Raw genomic sequence first — 20,981 nt, forward strand, 5'->3', positions numbered from 1 at the left:
CAAAGCAGTGTGTTAAGAGAAATTGAGGGCCCAGATAATAATTCTGGAGACACATAAGTGTGTAGCAGTTGGAACAAGGCGATAAACCACCAAAGAAGCCACCAGATAATCAGGAGGAAGGTAAATGGTTGCCATGCCCTGCCATGAAATATAAGGTCTGAGTGGGAGAAAACATAGGATTTGTCAATTCAGAGATCATTGGTCATCATAAGGGAAGTTTCAATTGAGTTATGAGGTCAGATGCCAGATTGCAAAGGGTGGAAAAGCAGGAAGTGAGGAAATAGTGTGGACTGCAAGAGTTTGACTGTGGAAGTGAAACAGGTGATCCAGGACTGGATTGAAAGAATGGTATAGTCAAGTGAGAGGTTTGTTTTTGTTTTTGTTTTTCCTTTGTTTTGTTATTTTAAGTAAGGATGTTAAATTAATTTCCTTTAAATTTTTCTATTTCCTGTTGGCTCTCCCTCCACAGTAGATTGTGGGAATGAATCACTTTGAATCCTGGTCATGTGTGCTAGGATCCTACCCAATTTTCTTCAGTTTATTTGGAAGTAGTAGAGAATTAAAGCAAGCTTGGTTGAAGGGGCTACTGCTTCAAACAAGAAGAGATAGAAAAGAATTAAGGATAGGATTAAGGGCATGGAGAGCAGAAAGTTGGTGTTTGTAAGGAGAATGGCCACCTCTTTCTCTAACTGGAGTAAAGGAGGAGAGTGGGGAAAGATATTGAGGTAATTTGTGTGTGGATTTTGGAGAGAAGAGAGATCTGGCTTCCTTTATTGAGATAAGTTATAAAGGGTCAAAACTGGTGCTGAGATGGGGAGCGAAATAAAATGAAATCATTGAAATGTACAACTGTGGTGTGCCATAATGTGAGGTCCATTCGAGATCACATAACATAAAGTTGTAGTGGACCCAGTTAAGCATGGTTATGTGGCTATCTCATGACTTTCATGTGCTCTGACTTTTTGGCTGTTATCAGAACCGGAGATTAGATCTGAAAGAACTTCGAGATCATCTGGTCCAGGAAAGGAGCTCTAAGATTGTGACTTTCTAGGGTCACGTTGCTGGTTGCAGAGCTGGCTCTAGAGGCCACATCTCCTGACTTCTACCATACTATTTCTTAATTATCATGTGAACTCCCTCCTTTGGTTTGTCCTCAGAATTTCTGTACCTGATTATCTTCTCTGTTTTAGTCTTTTGAGGAAGAGGTGACCATTCTCTATGATAAGGTTCTTTTTATTTGGGATTCTATTTAGGACCTTGAATCCTCTCCTCTCTCTTTTGGGAGCTTGATAATATGGAAGTCCCCTTGATAATTTTTTCTCTTATCTTTCCTCCAACTGCTTCCTTCCCTGTTTTCTACAAACATGCCCTGTTTAACTTTTTTAAAAGTAAAAACAAAGACAAAGGAACCCATCCTGTCCTCTTAAGCTTTGCAAACATTATAAGCTAGCCTATGTCTCTCCTCCCTTTTATTGCCAAATGCCTAGAAGAAGTAGTTTGTATTAATCATCTTACACTCACTTTTTAACCACTTGCAGATGTTGCCAACCTACTGCTGAGCAAAATGGCTTTCCCTGACCAGTGCTAGATCAGTGGTATAGTCTTATTTGACTTTTTTGTAACTTTTGACACTGTTGATTGTTGTGCCTTTGGACATTCTCATTCCTTTCTTGTCTTCTTGAAACTTGGTCCTTCTTGATTTTCTCCCTACTTGTTTGGCAGGTTCCTTATTATTAAATGTTTTGCCTTTTCTACTATTAATTTTTTATGTTGATTATTTTTCTTCCACACCATGTTTCTGTAATTAGTTTTGCTTATACTAATTTTATTCTTGGCATTACTTCTTGCTCCTGTTTACCTGCCCTTGTCTCATCTTCCTCAAATTTACTTAAATTGTTAAGTTAATTTCCTTTAAATTTTTCTAGTTCCTGTTGGCTCTCCCTCCACAGTGGATTGTGGGAATGAATCACTTTGAATCCTGGTCATGTGTGCTAGGGTCCTACACAATTTTCTTATCATGAGTCCTCATGCCTCCTAAGGCCAGGATATCTGCTCTCTGGAGCTGTGTGTATCCAACCGTGGTACTCTGGATTCTGGATGCCTTGGGTATCCCTTTCATGGAGGAGAGTGATCTTTTATGTTACTCTGCAGCAAAGCTTCTTAAACTGTGGGTTGTAACCTCAAACTGGAGTTAACTAACTGAATGCGGGCATCACACAAAATTTGGCAACAGTAAAACAATAAAAATTTAATTAAAAATCAAACGTGTAATGAATCAGAGATGTTTCTCACAATGCTTGTCCATGTTGCATCGCATAACTTCACTTCAGTCTTGGTTCTGAACACACAACATGTGCACTTTGAACTGTGCATGCTCACATTATGCAACGCCAACAAATGCTGCCAGAAACACCGTGGCTTAGATTCAAGATGAAGTCATGTAAAAATTTCTTGGGTGAAAAGGGATTGCAAGTGAAAAAAAGTTTCAAGAAGCCTTATTGTACACATAAAACACAAACTATTTTCAAATTAAGAAAGAAATCTCGCTATCAAACTCCTTCTATGAGATAAATATAATCTTAATGCCTAAATTAAGGAATGAGAAGACAGAGAAGGAGAATTGTAGATCAATATTATTTTAAAGAATATTAGCTGAAAATGTTTGTAGCAGCCCTGTTTGTAGTGGCTAGAAACTGGAAAATGAATGGATGCCCATCGATTGGAGAATGGCTGGGTAAATTGTGGTATATGAATGTTATGGAATATTATTGCTCTGTAAGGAATGACCAGCAGGATGAATACAGAGAGGCTTGGAGAGACCTACATGGACTGATGCTAAGTGAGATGAGCAGAACCAGGAGATCATTAAACACTTCGACAACGATATTGTATGAGGATGTATTCTGATGGAAGTAGATTTCTATGACAAAGAGACTTAACTGAGTTTCAATGGATAAATGATGGACAGAAACAGCTACACCCAAAGAAGGAATACAGGGAAATGAATGTGAACTATTTGCATTTTTGATTTTCTTCCTGAGTTATTTTTACCTTCTGAATCCAATTCTCCCTGTGCAGTGGGAGAACTGTTCGGTTCTGCAAATATGTATTGTATCTAGGACATACTGCAACATATCTAACATATATAGGACTGCTTGCCATCTTGGGGGGGGGGGGGGATGGAGGGAGGGAGGGGAAAAAACGAAACATAAGCGAGTGCAAGGGATAATGTTGTAAAAAAATTATCCTGGCATGGATTCTGTCAATACAAAGTTACTATTAAATAAAATAAAATTTAAATTTAAAAAAAAAAAGAATATTGGCTGAAAAATTTTTAATGAAATATTGTCAGACTATAGAAATTTATCCCAGAAATCATTCATTATGACCAGGTTGGATTTATGCCAGAGATGCAAGCATGGTTCAACATTAGGAAAATAACTTAATCATGTTAAATCCCAAATCATGTTTATCTCAATAGATACATTAACAAGAATGTTACACTGATTTATGTTGAAGATGCTTCATGGATTCAATATGTAAGAATCTTTTAAAAATATCATTAATATATATCAACATATCCACTGTAAAAGAAAGCATTTTATGCAATATGTATATAGTAAAAAATTCTCAGTAAATATGAGTAAAGCAAATAAGTCCAGTTTCTGAATGAACTCTTATTTGACAGAGATCTAGAATGCTATTTATACTATAAAAGAAGAAAATTTTAAATGAGAAACATAGAGGAGGCAAACTATATTTGTTTGACATGATGCTTTATTTAGAAAATATTAGTGAATCAGCAAAGATACGAATTGAGACAAAAGTTGCTGCAATATTACAGGCTATAAAGTAAATCCAATAAATGAATTTCTGAATAATAACAAAATCCAAGAGCCAACAGTAAAGAGAAATCACATTCAGCATAACTACAATTGAATAAATTAATAGGACATTATTGTACCAATGCACACAAAATACTTGGATAGACTCTATTATAAAGTACTTCTTAAAGAAATAATGAACAATTAGATGGAGGAATATTCAGTGTTCATTGACTGGGATGTGCCAACATAATGATGATGACAATACTAACAAAAACTTAATTTGTTTTTTTGCTCTAACAAACTATCATAGAGATACTTTGGAGAACTTCATAAATTAACAAAATTTATATAAAAAAGAAAAGCTTTATAATATCAAGGGTGATAATTTAAAAAGGGGGAATTTCTAGTAAAGGGGAATGGCATTTCCAGACCTCAAAGGTATATTATTAAGCAGTAACCATCGAACAATTTTTTTGGGTTAAAAATAGAAGTAATATATCATTGTAATATACTAGGCACTGAGAAGAGAAATAATGTAACAATTTAAGCGTGAGACAAACCTTAAAGCATATAATACTTAGGAAAGAACTCTGTATTTGGTAAAATCTATAGAAAATTTGGCAGAAATTATACTTGCAGCATCTTATATCACATCCCATAATAATTTCGAAATGTATGTGACTTGAACATTAGAGTGTTGTAATAAATCAGAAGAGAATAAGATCACAGGTATGCATAGAACTATATTTTTAATCAAACAAGAGATAGATGCGATTTTAAAAAACATAAAGAAGTTGAAGGTAAAGTGAAAGAATGAGGGTGTTTGAGGGGGCTATCTGCTGGAGAAGATGGGATGGAATATGATCACTTGCCAAAGAGAAGAACCATTTCTTTGTGTGAGATAAAAGGTGAAGGAGGAGATAGGGGAAAACATCTGAGTTATATAAGATGAGGGAGGGGAAAAGGGAAAAGGAAGAGCACTTTGCAAGTAGCTTCAGTTTTTTCAATGAAATATGAGAGCTTGATGGAAGAAAGAGAGCCACGAAAGACTTGAAGAGAGATGAAAAGATTTGGAAAACCTCTGTTTTGAATGTGATTAATAAGGGCCTTGTTGAGATTATATAGCATAAATGTGTAATGGATCTATATAGTGTCTGGACTAACTCTCTGGAGGATCTGGGGACCAGACTTGGTGGTCACTTAGTGGAGGAGTGAAGTAGGCAGGAGAGCCACCAGGAAGATGGTCAAACTTGCAATGTCTCTATTTCCAGTCCTCTCAGCCCTTAAATACCTCAGTATGATTACATCATTACAGCACCCCAATTGCCTCAGCAAAAAAATAAAAAAGAATATACTTAATATACTTATATATCTCAGTTGTATACAACCATTTACATATGGGTGCTGCTTTACAACTAAGATAGTTCATTTAGTGAGCCATTTGTCACAGATGATATATCTAGAAGTGGAAAGAACTTCAGCTCCTTTATTCTACTGAGATCCAAGGAAGTGAATTTACCTAAGATCACACAAGTATTAAGCGGATGAGATGTTATTGTATAGGAAATAAAATATGTGTAAGAACTTAAAACTTTTCATTTTAAGAAAAATAGTATGGACTTAGAAAATAGCACCAATTCAGTTCAGGAAAGCCAAAAGTATGAAAATCTTGATATGGGTACTTTTTAAACCTATTGCTGACAATTTAATTGGATATTTTTGGGAATAATAAGAATGGAAAAATAGGTAAAAGTCTGATGCTGGTTGCAAGAAAATTTTTGCTCTAAAAAGCAGATCTGGTAATATTTATTCATTTATTTATTATTTATTTGTTTGCTTATTTACTTACTGAGGCGATTGGGGTTAAGTGACTTGCCTAAGGTCACACAGCTAAGAAGTGTTAAGTGTCTGAGATCAAATTTGAACTTAAGTCCTCCTGACTTGAGGGCTGGTGCTCTATCCACTGTGCCACATAGCTGCCCCTGGTAAAAGATATTTTTATTCAAATTATAACTAGGAAATCTTTTTAGGTGAAAAAAAAAACAGGTTTGAGAAGGGAAAAAAAAACATATATATAGCATTTAGTGTGTGTCAGGCACTGTGATATTCTGATTGTCACGATAGTCCTGTGAGGTGGGTGCTTTTATAGTTGAAGAAATAAATGGGCAAACTCAGATTAAGTGATTTTCCCAGGTCACAGCGTTATGAAGTGTTACTGTTCAGTTATTTCAGCTGTGGCAGACTCTGTGACTTCTTTTGGGTTTTTCTTGGCAAAGATACAGGAGTGATTTGCCATTTCCTTCTCCAGCTTATTTTACAGAGAAGAGACTGAGGCACATAGGGTCAAGGGACTTGCCTAGAGTCACAGGAAATGTCTGAGGCCAGATTTGAGTCTCCCTGATTTTTAGTGCAGTACTCCATACACAGTACTGCCCTATTTGAACTCAGATCTTTCTACCTCTAAGCTCAGCACTGTGTGCATTGGTGCCATCTAGCGGCCTCAAAAAAGTAATTTTGTCACTTAAGATTAGTACTTAAGACATATACTAGGTCTGATTTCATAATGGAGTACTATCTAAAGAGGGACACCCTTTAGAATTTTGGAGTAATCAGCTGTAGCATTTTATGAACGTCAGATAATACATTCTTTTCCTGGGCTTTCCCATTCTTTATTCTTAAGGGATACTTTAGTCCAGAAAACTTGTACATCAACTCTGTTTCAACTTGTGTTGAAACAAAGTTTGATAATAGGTTATGTTTTCCTGATTCTTTGAGTTCTTTTATTTTTAAATTTGGTATTAGCTCTTTTCTTATCTGGAAGTAAAATAGATTTCAATATATGGAATTTTTCTTTCTAAGTAATGAGAGAATTTACCTGATTAAAAAAATAAAATTTGATTATGTAAAGATGCAAACTTTAAGCAAAAAAGTTTTTTTTTCAGTTATGAGAATTAATCATAATTGAAATTGCTGTTGATAGTATAATATTCCATTTTAGAGAGCAAACAGTTGTCTTCAGTCTCAAATTTTATACCTGAATATTTGTGGAATCTATTAAGGTTTGATTTGCAGAATATGCTACAGAATTTACCTAGTGTTTTTTTTTTTTGTTTGTTTTTTTTTGGTCATCCAAACAATTGAGATTATACTGTATTCTTAGGAAAAAATGTTTCTTAAAACTTATAATGAAAAATTAATTTGGTTCTCGTTCAGTTTTTTTTTTTTTTTTTAAATTAAGCTTAGTGGATAGGTAACCATAACTGTTAATCCTTTATATCATGTAGTGTTGGTGGCTTGGTCTTCTCTCCCCCCCTCTCCCCACCCCAGTGATGTTGTAAGTGGAGCAGGAGATATGGAAAAAGCATTGTATAATATGAAACAGAATTGGAAAAAGATGAGAGCAGAACAATAAGAATCAATTTTTTAATCAATGAGAGGTTGGTTTAGGTAACTTCTGAGGGCCCTTCCAGTTCTAAAACTAGGATCAAGTAAAGGGTCCATTTTTTGATGATGTTCTGGAGAAATTAGATCAATACATATTTCTTGTACCAAATGTTTTATACTCCTTTGCATTTTTCACACCACTTTTTTTTTCTCCTTTAGCATGTCTGTGTCAAAGAAAATATTAATACTGATAATTGTATTTTGCATTTTTAGGCTCATCTTCCAGAAACAATTTTGTAAAGAGCTGAAACTCTTAAAAGGTGTGATTGAATCAGACAACCAAGCACTTAAAGCTAATTATCTATTGGACAATTATTCTATTAGCATATGTTTGGAAAAATGGCCCTTCTCACTGTTCCATTCTGGCTTGATGTTTGATATATACAGATAATCAGTAAGAAGGATTAGAGGAGGGTATGAGACAAGCCAGACTCACTTTTCAGCAGGAGGAGAAGGAGAAAGGTTGGTGGAGAGCCTATGGCAGTTTGTCTGTCTCCTTCACTTCTCTGCCTAAAGACCAAGGAATTTTACTTATCCCCACTCCGGCTGTTTTTGAGGCCTCTAGGGAGCTAGCCCGGACTTTACACAATTTTATTTATTTCTTCTAAACTATATACTATTTTCTGTCATGATCTCAATAGCTCTCTTGGATTAAATTATCTTTGTGCAAGTAATTCTTATATCTAACTTGACCTCAGGTTTGCATCTCTAATTGCCTGTTGGATATCTTGAACTGATGTATCATAGACATCTTAAGCATATCTATGTCTAAAACTGTCTAAAACTGAACTTACCTTTCCCCCAAACTCCCTTCTTCCCAACTTTTCTCTTACTCTCAAGGTAATCACCATTTTCCCAGTCACTCGGGCTTATGTATCCCTTGACAGCTTTTTTTTTAAACCTCCTCCATACCTCTCAGTATCCAATCAGCTACCAAATTCTATTGTTTTTATATTTGTACCATCTCTTAATATGCCCCTTATCTTTTTGACACTGCCACCAACGTGGTTCAGGCTCTGCTACCTTATCTCTTACCTGGACCCCTGCAGTAGCTCTCCTTTGGGGTTATTCTCCCTCGTTCAAGTCTACCACTCATCTTTTAACGTTCCTCATTCTGTCCCCTTCCTGTGTTCTGTGATCTAGTGCCACTTCCTTATTTCTCACATCAGAAACTTCTGATTGGGACATTTTTAATGGCTGCCCTCCAACCCTTTCACCACCCATCTTTCCCCTTCCCCAGGCCTGCAATTTCTCACCTCATTTCTACTTGACTTTCCTGGCTTCTTTAAGTCCTCATTCACTTTTGACATTGCTCTGATGTTATCTACTACTTCTCCTGTCTGTAGCTTGTTTGTGCAGAGTGGTTTGCATATCGTTTCCTCTATTCGAGGATTTAACATTTATGGGAATCTTGACTGAGCAAAAGATGATAGGTAAAAATCTAGTTTGGGTTCACATTCCACAGTAATCAAATAAATCCCATTCCTTCCTGGACCACTCCTTTCACTTCTGGAGTAAATAAAAGGACCTTCTTCGAACTTTGATAGGTTTCAGTGTTAAAGATGCTGCTTAGATGATGAGTCAATAACAGTTCTAGTGTGAGGGAGGCATGATGTAAAAAAAATTAAGAGTATTTTTTCTTAAAAGTTTGGTTACATATACTGCTCTTAAATCTATTTATTTAAAAGATTTTTTGTCTTTGATCTAAAGAACCTTTCTAAGGATTTTGGAAAGAACTTTAGAGAATATTATTTTTCCATTTTTGCTAAAAAGTAAGTTTTTAATATGCTTCTACCCTTATTTTTCTCTTTTGTAGCTCAATTGCATGACCCATGTGATTGGAAGAGACTTCCAAATATATCTAGTTTGTAATTTCCCAGCCAATAACTAATCATCCTTGGTTGTCCTTTGTTGATTTTTGACTCTAGAAATAAAGCGTGAACTTGATGATGATTGAGAAATAATGGAAGATGGCTGATATAGCTATATAATGTAAAAAATAACATTGAAGGGGCAATTAGATGGTGCAGTAGATAGAACACCAGCCCTGAAGTCAGGAGAATTCAAATCTGGCCTCAAATTTAACACTTCCTAGCAGTGTGATCCTGTGCAAGTCACTTAACCCCAATTGCCTCAGCAAAACAAAACAAAACAATGAGCATGGAAATATAGAGGTGGAGTATATATATATCCTCAGGAAGGTATGGTATCCCCCGATGCATGTACAGGCAACTTCAAAAATGTCTCTGGAAAAAGGTTGGGAGGTATTTGGAATGTGTATCTCATAACATCTCATAAAGGAATGATTTTTTTTTAAAGTTTTGGTATTTGTGGGATCCTAGTTATGGGAAATTTGGAACTAGACGAGTCTTCAAGCAGGCATCTGCTATTCCTCCTTCCTTGCCCAGCCACATGTCCTCTTAGTGTCCTCAGCTGCTAATTAGCATAGAAGTAGGGGGGAGGAAGATGAAATGCCCCTTGCCTATACATTATCCCTTATTGCTATGTGTTTTTTTTTTAACTTTTAAAATAATTTTTTAATTATCATCTTTCTTTGTATTCTACTTTCCATTCTCTCCAAGAAAGTTATGAAGTATGAAGAAAGCAAGATAGAAAATAAATCCTACAAAACTGAATATGCCCCCTAAAATGCATAACTCTATATATGTATGTGTTGGATATATAAGATATGGTGATATCCATATCTGTGAATACATGTGCATCTTTGTTGAATATAAAAAGATTTTTCTCTCTGTCTCTGTCTCTTATCTCTCTTCTTCCTTCCTTCTCTGTTACAGTGTCAAAGAAAATAGGTTTTTATAGGCTAGTTGGGGAATTTGTATGAATATTTGGCAAAAGTTCTTAACTGTCATAAAAAATCAGTGCCACTTATTATTCATTATAGTGTGGTTGACCTGAACACTGAGAATCTAGCCTTTTAATGATAACTAAAGATTATAAGAAACATAAATTGCTTTTAATTATCATGGTGGGACCTTGATCTCTACATAGCTTAAATTAGCAAGTAAATTTTAGAGCAAATTCTGCGATAGCTTTTTTTTTTGTACGCCAAATATTTTTGTAAACATCTTCCCCCACCAATTAGAGTAAGATTCTTTGGAAACTTTACATTACAATGAACTGTTGGTAGTTGTTTTTAATAAATTGACATTTCTTGGATTTAGTTTTTCAAAACTGATTCTTTTTGGTTTCAAATTAAAGTAATTTTTAGCTATATTCTTACTGCATTTCTCCTCCAAGAATGGAACCTTACCTTTTAACAACAAAAAAATTAGGCACAACAAATTCAGGCACTGCATCTGACAATGTTATGCAATGTTCTGCTCCTAAAGACCCCATTCCTCTTCCTAGAAAAGGAAGGTTTGTTCATTATCCATTCTTTGGAAACAAGATTCATTTTCTTGTACTCAATTTCAAAATCCAAATTGTCCTTTTAATATTGACTTCGCACAAATAATATCTTGTCAATAATTCTGCCATTTTGTGTATCATAATTATTTCAGCATTTTAAATTATTCAGTATGGAATTTGTACATTGACCTTCGTGCTTTAATATGTGATTTTTCATAAATTACTGTCCTCTTCCTGCCTTCTGAAATGAGTGATCAGCCCTATTATTTATCCTTCTCCAGAGGTCTCAAGGACAGACATACAAGTTTGTGTTTTATGGATAGTTTCTAAGAATTTAGAATTTAAGAATTCTAAGTTTCTAAGCACGTGAAAGTTGGTACAAGACAATTCCTTAACGGTTTTGTACAAGGGTCCAAGTGTATTTGCTGGGTGATTGTTGAAAAAAAATTTTTTTTTTACCTTGTTTGAAGGATAATATGAGGGCATTTGTAGTCTTTTATACTTGAGAATAATTCTTCTGGTATTGATTTCTAAGTTTTTTGTGTATGTAAGACAACCCAAAATAGTATCTACATACCTTATATATGTTGAGACTATTGTTTGGAAAGGAAATAGTAGAAGAAAAGGTTGTTAGGAAAATCAAAATAATTTATGTACAGAGTTTTGTGATAGCAGATAATGAACTACTAGTCATCTTTGTAGCTATCATTTGTAGTGGCTATCACTGATCATAATTCAGCTCTTTAGATTTGTGGTCTAATTTATTCCTTGCTGTTTCCTGAATGAATTAGGTGACACCCCCCCTCCCCCATCTCAGCCCTTCTCTGAAACAATGCTTAATTAAAGTCTATATTGCTGCTTTTATTTCTTATGCTTTCTCTACATGGAATGCGCTGCATTTTTCTTTGTGGAAAAAGAAATGGTATTGTTAATTGTTCTTCAGCCACGTTATATTAATGGGGTAAAGGTATATTAGAGGCTTGGAATTTTTGTAGATTCTAGATACAGTATCAAAAATGAGTTGTTGTCAGATATCTCTATGTCATGGTTAAAAACCAAAATATAGCTGATAGTGGTGGTTAGTAATGTGGTGATATCCCAAATAAGTTTTTGAGAAGCTTTCTTTTCTAAAAACCATCCTCAACATATCAAATTTTGTTTGCTGAGGCAAGTCTCTGATACAAGTAGTTATGAGAAAGAGAGAAGTAATTATATTTCAGAATTTTTTTGTACTCTGCCTTCCAGAAGTATACCATGACCTTAAAGTAGTCCAGTATAGCAGGTCAGGTCAGTCAGTCAATCAATATTTATTAAATGTTTATGTGCTAAGAATCATGGATACAAAGAAAGAAAAGTAACAGTTCCTGTCATGATGGACTTCACAATTTAATGGGTAAAGACAACATGCAAACAAGCTGCACAAACATGCTCTAGAGAAGAGAAATAGGAAAGAATGGTGAGAAGGCACTGGAATTGAGATTGGGAAGGGCTTTCTCTAGAAGATGAGTAATGAAGGAGAACATTAAGGCATGAAGTTTTGTTTTGTTTATGCTAGAAAGTATTCTTTTGGGAATTTGATTTATTATAAGTCTTGAGTAAATTGATTACTTCTTAGTATTGTCATTTTTATTATATTGACTAGATAATACTCAAAAGCAATTAGTGTTTCTTTAATTAAGTCTATTTTGATTTCTTCAAGAATGGTTTTATATTTAGATACACATAGTTCCTGAGTGACTTTTTCTTAATACAGCATTATTATGCAGTAATGATTTTCTTCCTTCCTTTTTTCCTTTTATCATTATAACAGAATAGTCACCCATAGGTTCTCTGGAACTTAAAATTTTATTGGAGTCTTAAAAATATTATATTTTGAGAAGACTTTTTAAAATCACCCTGTTTATATAGTTAACAATTCATCCTCATCTTTCCTTTCAAACCCACATTTGGATTTCCATTTCTAAATGTCTGCTCAGTTTGGGTTTTCAGCCATGCTTATAAATCCTCTTGACCATTAATAGTATACTTTTTTTCCCCTTTAAGATTATACTTAGTTTTGCTAGATAAGTTATCTCTGATTGTAAATCTCCTTTTCACTGTCACATTTTAAGCCTTCTTCTTTATGGTGGCAGCTGCTAAGTCTTATGTTATCTTTATTGTGGTTTCTTGATATTTGAACTCTTTTTTGGCCTCATGAAATATTTTTTCCTTGGACTGAAGCTCTGAATTTTGGTTATTATGTTCCTAGGAATTTTCACTTGGGGATTTCTTTCTTGTAGTAGCCAGTGGAGTTCTCTCTATTTTTCATTTTGCCCTCTTGTACTAAGAATTCTAGATAACTTTTATTTATAATTTTTCTGAATTATGGTATCTAGAATTTCTTCCTAATTATAATTTTCGGAATCTGACAACTCTTAGGTTTTTTTTTTACTCATTGATCTGTTTTTCAAGTGGTTATTTATTCCTTAGATTTTCTTATTCTTAAACTTTTTTATAATAGCTTTTTATTTTTCAAAATACCTGCAAATATAGTTTTTAACATTCACCTCCATAAAACTCTGCTTTCCAAACTTTCCTCCTCCTCCAGACAACAAGCAATTTAATATAGGCCAATGTGAAATTCTTACAAACATATCTTCACATTTATCATCCTGCACAAGAAAAATTAGATCAAAAAGGAAAAAAAAAATTAAGGAAAAAACATAAGCAAACAACAAGAAAAAAGGTGAAAATATTATGTTGTAATTCTCATTCAGTCACTTCTCTAGATGCGAATGGCACTTTCCATCACAAATCCATTGGGAATTGTCTTGAATCACTTCACTGTTGAAAAGAGCCATGTCCATCACAGTTGATCATCACATAACCTTGTTACTGTGTATAGTGTTCTCCTGATTCTACTCACTTCACATAGTTCATGTCATCCTTTCCAGGCTTTTCTGAAATTGTCCTGCTCATCATTTCTTAAAGAACAATAATATTCCATTACATTCATGTACTATAACTTATTCAGTTATTCCACAACTAATGGGTATCCACTTAGTTTCCAGTTTTTTGCCACCATAAAAAGGGCACATTTTTGCACATGTGGGTCCTTTTCCCCTTTTTATGATCTCTTTGGGATAGAGGCCCAGTAGTTATTCTTAAATTTTAAAATTTTATTTTTGTATTTCTTGTTTATTGTTGAGCCATTGGTTTTTGTCTATCATTAAAATCAGAGATTCAGTTCTTTTTTTTTTTTTTTTTAATGATATCCCCCTGAAAATACATGCAAAAATAGTTTTCAACATTCACCTTTGCAAAACCTTGTGTTCCAAATTTTTCTCCCCCTTCCCCTAAACAGGAAGTAATCCAGTGTAGGTCAAACATGTGCAGTTCTAAACATATTTCCATATTTATCATGCTGCACGAGAAAAATCAGATCAAAACTGGAAAAAAAAAAGCAAACAAATAAGAACAAAAAACGTGAAAATATTATGTTGTGATCCACATTCAGTCCCCATGATCCTTCTTTTGGATGTAGAATGCTTTCTCCATTATAAGTCTATTAGAATTGGCCTGAATCACCTCATTTTTTTGAAAAGAGCCAAATCCATCACAGTTGATCATCACATAATCTTGTTGTATACAGTGCTCTCTGGTTCACTCAGCATCAGTTTATGTAAGTCTCTCCAGGCCTTTCTGAAATCATTCTGCTGATAGTTTCCTATAGAACGAATAATATTCATATACCATAACTTATTCAATCATTTTCCAACTGATGGACATCTAAGTGATTGGATCCAGTTGGATCGGGGAAGATTTCAGTTCCTTGCCACTACTAAAAGAGTTGCTACAAACATTTTTGTACACGTGGGTCCCTTTCCCTTGAGAAGCTTTGCTGGATCAAAAGTATTTAGGGAGTGCTAAGACTGCCCTGAAGGCTCTTGCCAAGTGGACATTGAAACATTAACAACTACTCTGAGGCTGATCATCCATCTAGTTCTGAATATAGTTGATTGTATTACTTTTTAAAATTTGCGTTCTTATTTTAAATACAAAAATATAAAAAAAGAGATTTCCATATACACAGCAAAACAAAAAGGATTTAATGTAAAACCTTGAATTTACATTTCACTGTTTTATTTTTTTGAATACCCGTGTAAAAAAATACTGGACAGTGTTTTCAGAGCTCCCTGCTTTTCTATGCTTCCTTCTAAGTTTTTCTTTTGTTCTTTGCTATGTATTTGTTTTTTAATTTTTCAATAATATTTTATTTTTCCAAATACATGTAAAGATAGTTTTCAACATTCATTTTGTAAAACTTTGTGCTCCAAATTTTTCTCCCCTTCTCTCCTATATCCCCCCTCCTCAAGATAGCAAGCAGTTCAATATAGGCTAAATATGTGCAATCTTTTTCAACATATTTCCATATTTGTGATGTTGTACAAGAAAAATCAGACCAAAAAGGGGAAAAAGCCATAAGAGAAAAAAAACAAAAAGGTGATTTTGCCCTCTCTCCCTCCCGGTCTTAGAGAAGGAAACATTTAAGACACAAATATGTGTGTATATGTGTGTGTGTACACACTCACAAACATATATAAAACTGTATTATATATACTTCTATTAATCAGATCTTTCTCTGGAAATGGTTAGCATCTTCCTTCACAGGTCTTGGTAGTTTGAGTATTTATAATACTCATAAGTAATTTAGTTGTTCTTAATACAGTATTTCTGTTATTATATACAACATTCTCTTGGTTCTGCTCATTTCCTTTTTTAAAAAAATCAACCAGCTCATCATTCTTATATACCAGTTCATATTTAAATGTTCCATCGAATTCACTTGTAAATCTATCTGGTCTTGATGCATTTTTCTTAGGAAGTTCATTAAGCCTGTTCAATTTCTTTTTTCTAAAATAGATTTATTTATTCTATTTTCTCTTATGCTAGCCTAGGAAGTTTATATTTTTATAAATATTCTTCTGTTTCACTAAAATCATTAAATTTATTGGCATGTAATTGGGCAAAATAACTCCTAATAGTTTGATTTCATCATCATCAGTGATATAATCACCCTTTTCATTTTTAATACTAGTGATTCATTTTCTTCTTTTAAAAAAAAATCAGATTTATCTGTTTTACTATTTTTTCCATAAAATCAATTCTAGTTTTATTCATTAATTCAGTATTTTTCTAAATTATATAATATTATATTATATTGAGTATACAGTTTTATTAATCTCACTTATAATTTTTAGTATTTCCAATTTGGTCTTTAATGGGGGATTAATTGGTCTTTCCTATAGAGTTTTTAAAATTATTACCCAATTCATTGATTTGTACTTTATCTTATTGATATAAGCATTTAGAGTTATAAAATTTTCTCTCATTACTGATTTTGCTGCATAGGTTTGATTTTTCTCATTATTGTTTTTCTCTTTAATGAATTATTGTTTGTATGTTTTGTTCTTTTAATGCACTCATTCTTTAAGTTTAGCTTGCTTATTAGTCTTGAGTTAATTTTTAATCTGTATTTCCTTGGTCCTTATTGAATGTAATTTTAATTGTATTGTGATCTGAAAAGGATATAGTTCATATTTTTCCTTTTTTTAATTTTATTAAAAATAGAATAAGAAAAAAAGAAAAACAGAAAAAGAATACAAAACAAAATTAAACAGAACAAAACAAAATACAGCATTGTCATATGCCCAACAGAACATCAGGAAGTATTCAAAATATATAACAATAAATTACCAGTTCAAAAAAAGATATATATAATAGTAGAAGAGATTATATTCATGAGTGTCTATCTTTTCTTTCTTATAGATTGTTTTTTTTCTCTGCTGCACAATATTTTTTAAGTTAGTCCTTTTCTCCCTCCCCTTCTTTCATCCCTCTCAACTCCCCCAGCAGGCTGTAGTTAAGAAAAAATATATATTTATGTATACATATATACATATACACACATCCATCCCTCCCCCCATTTTTCTTATCCTTGCTGACTCTTTGCTTTAATTCTGCTTCTTAATTTGCCTTGGTATTACTTACCCTTCTCCCACCCATGGATCTCTTTTCTTGTCTTCTTGCCTAACTCTCTGCTTCCCCCTCTACCCATCCCTTCCCCCTCTACTCATCCTTTCCCCCTTATTTCTTCATAGGTTTTGGAAAATGCTATACCCTTCTTGGTGTATATGGAATGTCTAATTAGCCCAATCCTGATATGAGTAGGTTTCTAGAACCATGAGCTCTCCGCCCCTTCTAATTTAGTCTATTCTTCCTCTGCACCTCATTTGTATAACATTACTATTTTTACCTTAACTCTACCCCAATCTTTCTTTTGAGCTATCAAATCTTGATGTCAATCTTGAACATATAATATGTAGTTCCACGTAAAAAACAAGTTTTTGGCAGCAGGCCTAATTCTTTTGATTGCCAGTATGTATGATTCCAGGACTTGTGATCTTTTATTGTAGCTGCTGATAAATCTGGTACAATTCTAATTGTAGCTTCGAAATATTTAAATTTTTTTTTCTTATTTTTTGTAAATTTTCTCCTTGATCTGGAGGTTTTGAAATTTGGCATTACATTCCTCTGTGTTTTCCACAAAGGATTTCTTTGAGATGGTAATTGATGGATTTTTTTCTATTTTTTACTTTTCTCAATCTCTTCTGCAGATTTGTTATTTTTCTTAGTAGACACTTTACATTCTGGGTTTGTTTATTTGTTTTTTTCATATGTTCTGTTTTGTTATTTCTTGGTCTCATAGACTTCCCCTTGTGTAGTTCTAATTTTCAAAGAGTATTTTCATCTTTAAGACACTATATCTCCTTTCTAGTTGGTTAACTTTTTCATAATCTTGTTTTTCTTGAATTTTTTTTTTTTTAAGATTTGATTTTTAAATCCTTTTTTGAGTTCTATAAATTCTTTCTGGCCAGGAGGCATTTCACATTACTCTTTGGGATAGAAGAAGCTTTTTTTCCCCTTCAGTGTCCTCCTCTGTAGATAAACTTGGGTTTTCCCTATTCCCCTAGTAAGTTTTTAGGTTGGGGTTTTTCTTTTTTGCAGATTGAGTTTTTTTTTTTTTTTTTTTTTAAATAAGAAGTATTTATGTAATCACCCGTTGGTGCCTCTAGCTTCGAATTAACTTTTTTCTCTAACCTGGAACCCTGAACCAAGAATGTTCCCCTCCTCCTAAAGGTGCTGCAACCACCAGCATCCCTGCCCTACTGCTTCTGCACTCAAAGGTAGCTGGTTCCTCCTTGCCCTGGACTGGGTTCTTGTAGCAAAGCTAGGCCTGACATTCCTGATTAGCTGAGGTTCTCTCAGTCTTCTGGGACTCAGACCCTGAGTCCACACTGTCTTGGGAGATGAAAGTCTCTGGGGTTCCTGCTGAGGCTCCAGCCACACCCAGCTTGCCCCAGGAGTTCCCTATTGGTGTTTCTGTAGAGCTGGTGGGGAGCATTTTACCTGGCTGATTCCCACCCCTGGAGTCTTTCCCTTCTTCTGCCCTCTTGATTTTTCACCTATCAGTTTTTGTCTTGAGGTACAAATTTGTTCTATTTGTGGGGGAAATCTGAAGAACTTAAAATTTAGCAACCTACTCTGCCATCTTCCCAGAATCCTCACCCTTAATATTTCTTTTTTGCATTTTTAACTCTAAAGTTTTATGCCTTAATGTGTTCAGTTTTTTTTTTAAGTATCACTGAGAAAAAGGTGTATTGCTTTCCCTTCCCATTCAGTTTTCTTGAGTTATCTAACATATCTAGCTTATATAAGATTATATTCACCTCCTTGACTTTTTTCTTATTTATTTTTTTGTTAGATTTGTCTGATTCTGAGAGGAGAAAGTTAACATCTCCTAACCATTATGATATTGGTATTTATTTCCACATGTAATTCATTTAAACTTTTCTTTTAAAAATTTAGATATTACAGCATTTGTTACATCTAGGTTTAATATTGATATTACTTCATTGTCTATGATTTCTTTTATCATAATGTAGTTTCCCTATTTAGCTCTTTTAATTAAGTATATTTTAGTTTAAATTTTGTATGAGATTATGATTGCTTCTTTGGCTTTTTTTTATATTGGTTCAAATGTAATCAATTCTACTCATCCTTTGTTTTTAACTCTGTGTAGCTCTTATTTTTAAATGTGTTTCTAGTAGACAGCATTGTCAGATTCTGATCTTTAGTTCATACTATTATTTCCATTTTATGGATGAGTTTAATTCCATTCACTTTATAAGTTATAGTTAGTAGTTCTACATATATTTGTTTCTATCATTTTTTCAATTCTTTTTAGTTCCAAAGGGAACTCTATCCACAAATATAGAAGTTTATTGTGTTTTATTGTATATAAGGCTAAGCTTGGAAGTCAGAAAGACTTTGGTTTTAATTTTGCTGTTGACACTAAATAAGTTTATGAGTAACTAGTTCACTTAGCTCAGTGTGCTGCAAGGCACCTTTCCATATTTTTTAATCTGTCATAGAGGGGCCATAGTCTGCATTAGTGAAGAGAGTTCTCACTCTGGGAAATCTCAATTGATGGTTCCACATTACATAAAGTTTATAAGGAATCAGTGAAACATTTTAAAACTTGAATATTTTTAATTATTCTCTCTTTTATGCATTTGGTACTAGAGGAAATTTGAATTTTAGAAGCATAAGTATGAAAGAGATTTTCTGTTTCTGTTATGTAAAGATTAGTAGGAGTAGAGGGAACTTTATAGGAGGGCAGTCTGGGAAAGCTAGAAAGTTTTCCAGTTTCACTAATTTATGAGTTCCTTATTTTGTTAAAAATATTCTGAATTTCCGTAGTATTCAGACAGTCACATTCAAAGGTAAATTTAAAATGCATTTCAGAGAAGTGTATTTAACTCAACATTTCACTAGCACAGATGATTTACTTGACTGACAATAGTTCTCCAGTTGTAAAGAAACTCAGAGATCTTAAAGCATAGCCATAATTAATTGTTCTTGTCATACAAACATAAACATTTGTGGGGTTTTTGTTTGCAATATCCAATCATGTAACTTTTCTGTGTTTCAGAAATTTTTTTCCAAAAAGGACAAAGGAATTGAAATCTGCTGTCCATAGTGCTCCTGGCTGGAAGTTATTTGGTAAAGTCCCACCCAGAGAGAATCTGCAGAAAGCTTCTAAAATTATTCAGCAGGTGAGACTTGATATATCCATGTGGTTTGTCCTAATGTGGCAGAAGATCCACTTTTTTTTAAAAAATGTAACAATGCTTCTTTTATTTTGTCCTTCTCAATTAGATTTCAGTCTATATGATTACTTAAGTGAAAGAGTTATATTTGAAAAATAGGAATATTGCTTATGGCAATTCCTTGGCGTAAAAGACCATAAATATTTTTTTCTCTTCTAAAATTTTGACAACTTAATTGGCAGGTCCAAGATGTGAACTCCACTTTGATGTTCTTGAGTCTAAATGAATGTTGTTTTCACTTGTTTATATATAGCTTTTCATTAAGCCTGACCTTAGTAATGAGAATTTGTAATGTTTGGTGTTTGTGAAACACTAATAAAAACACTTTGTACAAGCCAAATATGATAAGACATAGTCAGTTGAACTTCATCCTTCTTTAACGTCTTTGGTGTTCTAAGCATTCTCTCTAAACCACAAGGGAAGCTAAGCAGTTACACAAACTCTTTGTAGAGTTTTACAGCTGGTTAGACCTTTCTTTGACTATCCCTAAGACCATATGATCTCAGTAATTTCAGGCTTACTTTTCAATTCTACCTTCACTCCTTAATATTATGCTGCTTAATAATAAGACAGCAAGGAAGTGCCTAGAGTGGGGAAGCTGTAGAATCCCAAGAGATATCAGGGAGAGAATAATTTGTAGTCTCTGAGTTAAAGTGATTTTTATCAGAAGTAAATATTTTTTTAAAAATTTATTTCTCTGATTTAACCCAATCCAATATGCCAAAAGTTACTCAAAAGGGTGAATTAGCATTTCATTCAAATTGAAAAAAAAAAATTCCCTTTGTTACAAGTTTCATTGGACTTTCCCTTATTTGCTTAAAAGGTCCATATGTTTTCTCTTGGTAAGGAAAATTATTGGTATGTGATAGATGGTTTTTGGTGATTTTAAAATGCATCTATAGGTTTTTTGGAAGGTGGGGGTTTTAAATAATAGGGAATTTTATAATTGCAGGTGTTTAAAACTCAATGACTTTTTAGTAAAGTTATTCCTATTTGAGAAATTTCTGATGACTCTCTGCTGTCTTTGATTGGCTGTCTACTCAGTCAAATAATCTATCCAGCCACAAGATTGAGGATTCAGCTTTGGATTTACTAAGGTCTGATAGTGCCAGCATTTTTTGACAGA

General features: G+C 33.6%; 1 protein-coding gene across 1 annotated transcript in view; it reads left to right on the forward strand.

The window, feature by feature from the left end:
* The window catches only part of TBC1D12 (TBC1 domain family member 12), a 129,849-nt gene that overhangs the window by 38,585 nt on the left and 70,283 nt on the right, over positions 1-20,981 (forward strand). The window contains exon 2 of the mRNA XM_051981685.1: positions 19,678-19,801. Within this exon, the coding sequence (XP_051837645.1) occupies positions 19,678-19,801 (124 nt within the window). The remainder of the gene's footprint in view (positions 1-19,677; positions 19,802-20,981) is intronic.

Source organism: Antechinus flavipes, chromosome 2, assembly GCF_016432865.1.
Source record: "Antechinus flavipes isolate AdamAnt ecotype Samford, QLD, Australia chromosome 2, AdamAnt_v2, whole genome shotgun sequence".
NCBI lineage: Eukaryota > Metazoa > Chordata > Mammalia > Dasyuromorphia > Dasyuridae > Antechinus > Antechinus flavipes.